We start from the raw sequence: 11,975 nt of genomic DNA on the forward strand, positions 1-11,975 counted from the left end.
GATAGTAGCATAATAGCATTATAACCGTACATTTTCTTGTGGTTTGACTTAATCTCACCATGCTTTTTTCAATCCTGTGATCTTCCAATTGTTGTGAATCAAACACCCAGATTGGCAGAAATCCTGTGTTTTTAAATTCTCTGTTTTGCACATGCATTCATATCCTATTCCTGTCTATTTCCTATCCCTGCATTGTTAGAATCCTCAAATTCAAACAAGCCCTTACTCAATTACTTCTCTTACAGATATGTGTCAAAGAAAACCTTGTGTGGTTTGTCCTGCTCCTGCGGCGCTGACCCCAGCTCAGCTGCTCCAACAACGGAAGGGTTCACCACAATAGGGATCCGCTCTCCAGACTGTCTTTCGCCGCCTCAGATCTTCTTCCCCGCCGCCGGCAGCCACGGCAACTGCACTACCATCATCAACTTAGCAGATGACCTTGAGGACTACACGGGTCCGCAAGACAGGTCGCACTCTTCCGTGTCTGCTTACGTTATGCGTCGCTTAATATGATGACATGCTACATTATCGTCGTGTTCACCTATTAGACTCCGAGTCAGGTCCAAACTGATGCTGAAACTTGAGTTTTTAAATGGTTGTGGGGTACATATTGGGGCAGCAATCAGTACTATCTGTCTACTATCTGGTTAATCTCCGGTGTCTACTATGAGTTTCATGTTGGGTGCAAACAAACATTAAAGGAGCCCTTATCTGTATTTTTTAACTAAAGCTATTATCTGCCTGCTATCATTGGTTTTGGGTCTATCCATAGTTTGCTACCATCACTCTGGATTTGTGCATGCACTCCTTACATAATCTCACTATGTTTTATTCCTATGCATGCCAGTTATTGTACACAACGGAACTGATCATGTAGAGCAAAAGAGACGAGCCTTGCGTGACAATAAAATTTCATGCAGACGTCGTTCCATGGTGGGCGCAAAGGCAACCCCCCTCCCCCCATTTCGGATCGTAATCAAGAGGAAGATAACTGTTATGAGGGGGATTCAGAAGGAGAAGACCACTCCTATTTACCCCATGAGGTCTTCGCTCTAACTTGGCATGCTGATGTTGGTAATATCATGCATATGGTGCCTTGCATTGCTTACTGTATACATTAAAGATGTCATCTGCTTAGTTTAGACATGCTTTGTGTCAATGCCATCTGTTTAGTTTCTTTATCGTATATGTGAATCACGCAATGCCATCTTGTCTAGCCAGGCATCATATATGTGAATTTTGCAATGCCACCCTTGTTAGCCAGTCATCTTATATGTGAACTATATCATGCCATCATTTTTTATTACGTGTTAATTTTGTCAGCAATTTTAGTACATTCAATTACTCTTCCTGTGCATCAGCCATTTGGCACGGTCATGGAAAAATCTGGAGTGGAAACAAGGTCTTCAGAGTAGACAATGCTATCTGACGAAGCGCATGTCTTGCTGGTTACCGATAGCTCCTCAGAGGAGGATTCAGAGACAGATGACCAGTCATATCCCCCCCCCCCCGCGAGGTGCATGCCCTAACTTGGCAGGGTTATGTTGCTCATATCGTGCGTATGGTATCTTGCATTGCTATGTCATTTGCTTAGTTTAGACATGCTTTGTGTGAATGCCACATGTTTAGTGTCTAATTACCATATATGTGAATTATGCAATGCCATCTTGTTGCAAGACATTATATATGTGAATTATGCAATGTTATCTTGTTGCAAGGCATTATGTATGTGAATTATGCAATGCCATGCTGTTTAGGCAAGCGTCATATATGTGAATTATATCATGCCGTCCTTTTTTTGTATTTCTCATTGCTTTTGTCGACAATGTTTGTATATTCAACTGCTCTTCCTATGCATCAGCCATTTGAATTGGTGATGGAGAAATCTGGAGTGAAAACAAGGTCTTCAGAGCAGACAATGCTACCTGCTGAAGCAGATATCTTGCTGGTTACAAATAGCTCTTCAGAGGAGGATTCAGAGGCAGATGACTAGTCCTATTATCCCCCTGAGGTGTATGCTCAAACTTGGCAGGGTTATATTACTCATATAATGCATATGTTGTATTGCAATTCTTAGTTTTTACATCATATACACAATATTGAATGCCATCTCCTTAGTTGACACATCATATATGCGATTGCCCTCGGCTCACTTCCTTAGTATATAAATCATATATTTGAATTATGTCATGCCATGATGTTTACATAGACAGCATGTATCTGAGTTATGGCATGCCAACCCATTTTCTAAAGACATAATATAGTTATATCATCTCATCATGTTGACATAGTCATCATATTTAAATTATGTCATTCTATCCGTGAATTATATCATGCCATCATGTTTCCATCGACGGCATGTTTGTGATTTATGGCATGCCAACCACTTTAATAGACACATCGTATAGTTATATCATGTCATCCTGTTTACATAGTCATTATATTTTGAAGTATATCATTCTATCCTGTTTAGTTAGCCATCATACATGTGAAATTGTGTCATGCTATCCTGTTTAATTAGCCATCATATATGTGAAATTATGTCCTGCTATTCTGTTTGCTTAGACAACATAAATGTGAATTATTTCTTGCCCTGTTTTCTTCCCTACTATCCATTGCACCTGTCTATCTTACAATGTCTGTACATTCAATTACTTTTCTTGTTTATCAGCCATTTCAATTGGGGGGAGTGATGGCAGTATCTGTGGGAGTAAAAACACGGTCTTCAGAAAAGATCATGCTACATGTTGATGCAGATAGAACCACGGTTGTACTTGCCCAAGAACCAGCCCCACCACACATAACCCACACTCATGCAGATTGTACCCCTACCTAGTTGGACAGAGAACCAGCTACACCCCTTCTAACCCCAACCCCAGCAGATAGACACCCAGTTCCCATTGACACAACACCGTCTCCACCACAGAGCACCCAAACACGAGCAGTTAGTAAGGCAACTGCAGTGCCTAAATCACGAGGACCACCACTCCGAACCCGAAGTCAACGCTTAAAGCAGAAGAAGAATTTTTCTCAGGTCAGGTTCCATAGCTATGGTTCATACTACTGTGCTCTTGCATCACTGTATTTACTGATACCAACTAATTTCAAATTTGAAGGATGCAATTGAAACTCCAATGGCGCAACAGGTATGTTTTAAACCTGTTTCTTCAACGTGTTTGGCTGTTTGCTGTTGTAACTTGCTCTATGTTGATTTCAGTTTCAATTGAATAAACAGTTATGTTCTCATGCCATGCACATTACAAGTGTTGTTATTGATGTGTAGTTTTCGACACTTATATTCTGTCTATGCTGCTTTGTCTTAAATAGATATGATTCAAACTGTATCTATCTTGATTTGGCAACATAAACTAGAATGATGTAGACCATACAGTGACCATACTACATAGATATATGTTTGTTTCATGTTGTTATCCTGTCCACCTTACTACTGAACTAGTTTACCAAAATGAGTTTCATATACTACATTGTAAACCTAAGATGTGTTTGTTTGTTTCTCTTTTAGAACGCGGATAAAATATTGGAGAAGAGTACCCTGTTATACAATGGTAAAGGAAGTAATGCAGATAAGGTTTAAGATAGTGAGACATCCCTGTTGGTCTCCAAGAAAGCTGATAAAAACTATATTGAAGACACTGAGACAACCCCAAAGTCATGTCTTAATGTAGTGTTCGAGTTACTAGCTACCACTACTGGCACCAGCTCTTCGAACTCACTGCCTGAATCAGTTCGGCTTCTTGAGTCTCAACTTCAAGTTGAAAGGCATCGATCAGATGTTCTGCGACAGGAAGCCGAAGGACTGAGGAAGTCCCTGCAGAATTCAGATGCATACTTTCTGGTGCAACAGCAAGCGCTGGAGGACTTAAGCGCCAAACAAGAGAAACTTAATAAGCTTGCTAAGCATCTTGCCAGCATTATGGGTACCCAGGATATTGTTTCTTGAGCTCTTCTGAAGTGGTTTCAGTTCTGGACTTGTTTTGCTGCGGCGTTTATATGCTGCTGTGTTCCCTATATTTGCACTGGTGGCGAACTTTGATGCCCAGTGGATGTAATATGTGTAATAGCCGTGATAGCCTAGTGTAAGTTGCTTGCTTATTTATTTCCTTGTTGTCTTGTTTATTTGTTTGCTTGTAGTCAGTGCAGTTCTTTTTCTGTGGTTCGCTAGTGGCTGCAATAACCTATTTTTTAAAACTAGGCCACAATAACCATGGGCTAATATTTACTGTAATGACACTGGGCCTCCTACGGGCCGTAGAAACAGTAGGCCTTCTACGGGCCGTAGAAATAGTGGGCCTTCTACGGGCTGTAGAAACAATGGGCCTTCTACGGGCCGTATCATCAATGGGCCTTCTACGGGCCGTATCATCAATGGGCCTTCTACGGGCCGTATCATCAATGGGCCTTATACGGGCCGTATCATCGATTGGCCAAACATGGGCCAAACAGAACGCATTCTGGTCGTAAACGGGCTAGAGTTGGAATCGTCCGTTCATGCGCCGACCATAACGGGCCATCATTAATAGGCCGTATTTGATGACGCTATGAAAACGGCCCAACGTATTAACGGACCACAAACGGGCCGACTGTAACCACGGGCTGAATTTAGCCCACAAGCAGAAAATGACAGTAACGGGCCGTAAGTAAACGAATGTTGGAAATGAGCCCAAGAATAAATGGGCTTTGAGAAGGCTGAAAGATAACATGGGCTGGAGACGGCCCAACGGAATAACGGGTCGTTAATGGGTATAAAGTGATACACTGTTCATTATGGGCCAGTTTCACCACAGGCCGTTAATGGGTGTAAAGTGATACACTGTTCATTACGGGCCAGTTTCAGCACGGGCCGCTAATGGGCCAAGAGTTACAAAGGGCCTCATATGGACCTAAAGACGTCATGGGCTATACATGGGCCAGAAGTGAAAACGGGCTGGAATCTATTGGACGGCCTAGATGACGCTACTGGGCCTAATTCGGATAGGGCGTAACGGGCCTTGGGTTAGCGGGCTGTAAATGGGCTATATGCGAACAGGCCGTTAATAGGCTTTCCATGGGCCGGCCCGCCAGCTTTTGACCAAGTCAAATGGGCCGGCCTTTTCACAGGAATGGGCCACTGTTGGGCCGTGCCACGTGTCGACGTATCATAGGCGCCTTCTGTCCAGTGAGTGGATGACATCTGTCCCAACGATGAGCCGACACGTGTTTCCTCTAGCCAATTATGATTTTACACGTGGAAAATCCCCATTGGTCGGGGCTGTTAACGGGTTATCGGATCCAAAACCCGACCCGATAGCTTAACGGCGTTCCGTTACGGTGGATGCCACGTGTCGGTCACCCTTGATGAAAGCACTTCTGTGACACGTGATTTATTGTCATGGAAGTGGACACTTCCGGGATGATAATTTTGGTAATGTCATGGAACACATCTACAACAGCACAGGTATGACTATCTTGATTCTGTCATAAATTTGTCATGGATGTACATGCATGACAAAAAAGCGACCTACTATGACAAACACGTATCATCTCGGAAGTGTATTTTTTTTGTAGTGACCCCTTCGAGCAATGAAGGAAGTCATGCTACTGATGACGAGGAGGAAGACCCGGAAGAGCCAGACTACGCGACCAAGCGTTCCACCACTTAGGCATCATTCGCAACTCGGATATGCCAGTTCGTAACCCCTACGGTAGGATAGGTCGTGTACCCCCTATGCGAAGTCGAGTCCTTGTAATGGTTCATATGAAACCATGTAGTGTTGTGTTTGTTTTTGATGTGTTTGATGAACGTCGTACCTTCCTTCGGGAACTTGTAAGCGACTACATCACCCATTTGGATTTTAATGAATGTTTTTGGCCTTTTGGCCCTTGCGTGAAAACAATTAGTGTCATACCGACCCCCTTACTAGGCATCCCATCCATATTGCTTTCCCTCATCTTTCCCAGTCATGAGACCTTGACCGCTCCAACAGGATGCCTGTTGTAACACGTACCGGTACCTCTACCCAGCAGCAAGAAGCCGGAGCAGGAGCCAGTCAGGACCAAACCCAAGGACAAGCTCCACCACCGCCACCACCTCCAAACATGGACATGGCTCAGCTTCTCCAAGCCTTCCGAGAGGAACGCCAAGCCAACACTGTAGCCCTCCAGATAATTGCTCAAGCTGTCAACCGCCAGCCGGCGGGCAAAGGCAATGGACGTTCCACGCTGGCGGAGTTCAAGAAGCATGCACCACCCACCTTCATCGAGACAGCTGAACCCCTGGACGCAGACGACTGGGTTAGCACGATTTAGGATCTGCTAGAACTAGTCGGATGCACTGAGGACCATGAGAAGGTGGCATATGCTGCTCACTGTCTCGGGGGAACTGCCAGAGCTTGGTGGGATGGATTCAAGGCCATGCATGCTGAGCAAAACATCACTTGGAATGACTTCGAGGCAGAATTCCGCAAGCCCCACATTCCTTCCGGAATCATGGCCATCAAGAAGCGTGAATTCCGAGCCCTGAAGCAAGGTAGTAGCACTGTCAAGGAGTACATACAGAAGTTCAGTGTTCTGTCAAGATATGCTCCTGAAGATGTCAGCACTGATGCTGCCAAAAGAGAGCGCTTCATGGAAGGCCTTAACCAGACTCTGCAGTACTCGCTTGTTGTGTGTGACTGCCCAACCTTTCCTGATCTGGTGAACAAGGCAATCATGCTTGAGGACAAGTGACGTGCCTTGGACGATACTCGTAAGCGCAAGATGATCAGCAAGGGTAGCTCTAGAAACCAGAAGCCTCGCCCGTGGCAACCAGCCCCGGTCAAGCCAACCTATCAACAGCCAAGAGCTCCTGCACCTTGCACCAACTATCAGCCTCGGTAGTATGCCAACCCCAGGCCAGCTTTCAACAACCCCAATAACAATGCCGGCAAGAGCAGCAACCCCAATCAAGTCACTTGCTTCGGATGTGGTCAGGCAGGACACTACTCCAAGTATTGCCCCAACAAGAAGCCCGATGCCCCGCGCCCAAATACGCAGAACCCAGGACAAGGCCACGGAATGCCACCAAGGAACCAAGCTCACCACAACCCGCCCAACAATGGCAAGGGTCGTGTGAATCATGTCACTGCAGAAGAAGCCCAGGAAGACCCGGACATCATGCTGGGTACGTTCCTTGTTAACTCAGCACCTGCAACTGTCTTGTTTTATTCTGGAGCCACGCATTCATTTGTCACCCAAGAGTTTGCATTAAAAAGTGGCATGACCCCTACACCCCTGAATAACCCTATGGTGGTACAAACCCCCGGAGCAGAGATGAGAGCCAAGGTAGGCTGTAAGGGAGTCAGAATTGTCATTAACGGGGTAGACTTCCTAGCAGACCTTATCGTCTTAAGATCACAAGGCTTGGATGTGATCTTAGGAATGAATTGGCTCATCAAGCACCAAGGCTTGTTAGATTGTGCCAACCGGACCATCACTGTGACCAATGACCAAGGAGTTGAAGTTAAGTTTGCTCCCAACCCCTCCTCTGCTCAAGGCGCCCAACTCAACTGTCTATCAGAAGTTGGATTGGAGCAAGTGTCAGTAGTATGCGAACACCCTGATGTCTTTCCTGACGAGCTACCGGGAATGCCTCCTGACCGAGATGTTGAGTTCATCATCGAGCTCATACCCGGAGCAGGACCCATCTATAAGAAGCCTTATAGAATGGGATAGGAAGAGTTAGCAGAGTTGAAGAAGCAACTGGAAGAGCAGTTGAGGAAGGGATTTATCCGCCCTAGTGCCTCCCCTTGGGGATCACCTGTTCTGTTTGTGGAAAAGAAGGACGGTGCCATCTGCTTGTGCATTGACTACTGCTCCCTCAATGAAGTTACAATCAAGAACAAGTATCCACTTCCCAAGATTGAAGATTTGTTTGATCAACTCAATGGGGCCAAGGTGTTCTCCAAGATCAACCTCGGATCTGGGCACTACCAGCTGAAAATCAGACCCCAAGATATTCCAAAGACGGCATTTGTAACCAGATATGCCATGTATGAGTGCACGGTCATGTCCTTTGGATTGACCAATGCCCCAGCTTACTTCATGTATCTCATGAATAAGGTCTTCATGGAATATTTGGACAAGTTTGTCGTTGTCTTCATTGATGACATTCTTGTCTTCTCGAAGACGGAAGAAGAGCACGAGCAACACTTGAGGATGGTCCTAGACAAGCTTCGAGAGCAACAACTGTACGCCAAGTTCAGCAAGTGCGAATTGTGGCTGCATGAGGTTGGATTCTTGGGTCATAAATTGACTGCCGAAGGATTGTCGGTCGATCCCGCTAAGATTGAAGCCGTGACTGAATGGCAATCCCCAAGCAATGCGAAGGAAGTCAGAAGCTTCCTCGGACTCGCCAGATATTACCGAAAGTTCATTGAAGGATTCTCAAGCATTGCCCGACCCCTGACCCAGCTATTGAAGAAGGACAAGAAGTTTCAATGGACGCCGAAGTGCGAAGAAAGCTTCCAGGAGCTGAAGAAGAGATTGACCACCGCTCCAGTTCTGGCCACACCTGATATTCACAAAGAATTTGTGATATATTGTGATGCATCGAGAGCCGGGCTTGGAGGTGTTCTTATGCAAGAAGGCAGGGTCGTAGCATATCTATCCAGACAGTTACGTCCTCATGAAGAGAACTATGCTACTCATGATCTTGAGTTAGCAGCAGAGGTTCATGCCCTGAAGACATGGCGACATTACCTCCTAGGGAAGTGGTGTGAGATATACACGGATCACAAAAATCTGAAGTATATTTTCACTCAGAAAGAATTGAACATGAGGCGGAGAAGATGGCTAGAGTTGATCAAGGATTATGACCTCAGTGTTCAATACCACCCTGGGAAGGCTAATGTGGTAGCAGATGCCTTAAGCAGAAAGGCTTGTTCCTTGAACGCTATGATTAAGGGAAGGATACCCGCCTTGTACGAAGAACTTGAAAGCTTCAGGTTGGAACTGGTTGTACCAGGATCCTTGGCAAACCTTGAAGTTAGGCCTACCTTGATGGATGGTATTAAGGAAACACAGAAAGGACACGTAAGCATCGAAGGCATCAAGAAGAAGATGAAGCAAGGCAAGGCCCCAGGATTCTCAGAAGATGAGCAAGGAATTGTGTGGTTCGAGAATCGCATTTGCGTACCCAACAAGGTTGAGCTCAAGAACTTGATCTTGCAAGAAGCTCATGACACCCTGTATTCCATCCATCCTGGAGGGACCAAGATGTATCAAGACCTGAAGGAAAGATTTTGGTGGCATGGCATGAAGAGAGAGATAGCTGCTTTCGTTGCTAAGTGTGACGTATGCCAGAGAGTCAAGGCTGAACATCAGCGACCCACTAGATTGTTACAACCTCTCAAGGTGCCTTAATGGAAGTGGGACAAAGTCGGGATGGACTTCATCACCGGATTACCCAGGTCAAGCAAGGGGCATGACTCCATATGGGTCAATGTTGACCATTTGACCAAGGTGGCCCACTTCATTCCTGTCAAGACGACCTACAAGGGGAACCAGTTAGCCAGTCTCTACATCAACCGAATCGTAAGTCTTCATGGTGTTCCCAAGGAGATTGTGTCGGAAAGAGGGACCCAATTTACCTCAAGGTTCTAGAAGAAGTTCCAAGAGGCCATGGGGACTAGGTTGTCCTTCAGCACTGCTTTCCACCCACAGACCGGAGGTCAGACTAAGCGAGTGAATCAGATATTCGAAGACATGCTCCGAGCCTGTGTCTTAGCATATGGAGCTAGGTGGGAAGATTGCCTCCCTTTCGCCGAGTTCTCCTACAACAACAATTATCAGTCAAGCCTCCAGATGGCACCATTTGAGGTGTTGTACGGATGCAAGTGTCCCACACCCCTCAATTGGTCACAAACCGGAGAAGGACTAGTCTTTGGGCCCGATATCCTCCGTGAAGCAGAAGAGCAAGTCCATCTTGTCAGAGAGCGTTTGAACACAGCCAAGTCAAGGCAGAAGAGCTATGCTGACTCACGTCAAAGAGACATGACCTTCCGGGTTGGAGACCATGTCTATCTCCGGGTCACACCTCTCAAGGGAACCCATCGCTTCCATGTCAAAGGAAAGCTCGCACCAAGATACATCGGCCCCTTCAAGATCACTGAACGGCGAGGAGAAGTGGCTTACCAGTTGGAACTGCCACCTGAACTATCCGATGTGCACAAAGTATTCCACATGTCACAACTCCGAAAGTTTCTCTAAGTTCTAGACAAGCCTGATCTTTACAAGGACGTCGATTACCAAGCCATCGACTTTCAGCCTGATTTGACTTACCGTGATAGGCCCATCTGCATTTTGGATGAGGCTGAGCGACGCACTCGAAGCCACACCATCAAGTACTTCAAGGTCCAGTGAAGCAACCACACTGAACCAGAAGCAACCTGGGAACATGAAGACTACCTTAGATCCGAGTTTCTGTATCTCTTTAAAGCCTAGTTTAGGAATCTCGGGAACGAGATTCTTGTAAGGGGGGGTAGGTCTCTCACACCCTGCATTTTGTAACATGTCATTTGCATTAACAAAGCATGAAAATTTGGACCAACAAAAACTTCTGCATTATTTGGCTTTTATTTTATTTTTTTGGACTTGGTTTTCTCCGTGTGATTTTCATGTGCTCTTTAAAGTCAACTACTCCAGCTTCTGTACTTCATCTCCTTGCCCCAAACTTCTGCACAATGATCATGCCATGTGTATAGCTCAATATAGTATTTTCTTACAAAAATAATTTGGTAAAATAGTATTTTCAAAAATTATTTTTCCAAAAACCCCTGAATTGAGGTTTGCACTGCAAGTACTTGATTTGGGGTAAGAAAAATATTTCAAAGAGTATATTTGAAACCTATTAGATATAGGATTCCCATAAACCACCAAAATATAATTTTAAAAGTTATTTTCCTATTTTATTTAAAAGCTTTTTCTTAAGGCCAGAAATGGTCTTTAATAGGGAAAAATATTTTATTGTTTCAAAAATATTTGACAAAAATCAGGGAAACTCAATGGACATATATTTTCCATATATAAGAGTTTCAACACATGGTCATGTTCAAAATATTGGACAAAACCTCCCAAAACAATTTGTGCCCATTTCAAGGATTTGAAATATTTCTACAGGAAATATTTTCATAAAAATCCAAGGATAATCCAACAAGTCACAAATGCATATTGTGATCACCTTGCAAAGCCTCATATCAATCAAGGTCATTTGGGCTCACCAAAATGCCCCAAAACCCACTCTAACCAGAATCAAATTTGAACAACTTTGTACTAACAACTTTCTCTCCTTGACCCCAACTTTTGTGATCATGTTCACATGACTAAATGAGGCCACTACACCAAGTGGTGCATCAAGGGGAAGTGATTTGCTCAACTAGATCTACACAAGTTCATTGCTGCTAATTTCTAGGGTTTGCCAAGGTTCCATTAGCAAACTCTTCCAAATGAGCTCATCTTCCTTCTACCCTGTCATTTTGTCATGAAAAACACCCCTGCCACGTTTCACAAGAAGGAAATCAGTGTAAGTACCCCAAAACCATATCAAACACCTTCTGCATTTTAACTAAAAACCATGTTTGGGCCTCTTCCACTAATCCAAATGAGTTCTCCCCTTTACCGCACCTCCTCCTAACCTCCCTCTACCTCTGGCATTTAGCACAAGTCAATGCCCATTGATCAAGGGGATGGAACCACCAATTTTCTATTCTGGACAGCCCCATTTGCACTCTTCTCCTTCCTCTCTCTTCACCCACTGGCCACCCAAAGCATCCAAGGCCATAGCCCACTTCTTTACTTCCCCCTAGAGCTACCAGACACCTTTGGCCGCGCCCACATTGCATAGAAAATGGCCATGCCGGCCATTTGGGCGCACTGGAGCACGCTACAGTGCGCTCCCGCACTGTAGCCGCCCCCTGCCAAGCACCTCCGGCCACCTCGGG

General features: G+C 45.1%; 1 protein-coding gene across 1 annotated transcript; it reads left to right on the plus strand.

Moving 5' to 3' along the window:
• The first annotated feature begins 6,096 nt into the window (after positions 1 to 6,096).
• Positions 6,097 to 6,726, plus strand: LOC147976146 (uncharacterized). Its single transcript, XM_087520752.1, has 2 exons — positions 6,097 to 6,291; positions 6,349 to 6,726. The coding sequence occupies exons 1-2, from the start codon at positions 6,097 to 6,099 to the stop codon at positions 6,724 to 6,726; spliced, it is 573 nt and encodes a 190-aa protein (XP_087376878.1).
• Positions 6,727 to 11,975: the final 5,249 nt, after the last annotated feature.

This window comes from Triticum urartu, chromosome 4A (assembly GCF_056163025.1).
Source record: "Triticum urartu cultivar PI428250 chromosome 4A, HENAU_Tu73, whole genome shotgun sequence".
Classification (NCBI taxonomy): domain Eukaryota; kingdom Viridiplantae; phylum Streptophyta; class Magnoliopsida; order Poales; family Poaceae; genus Triticum; species Triticum urartu.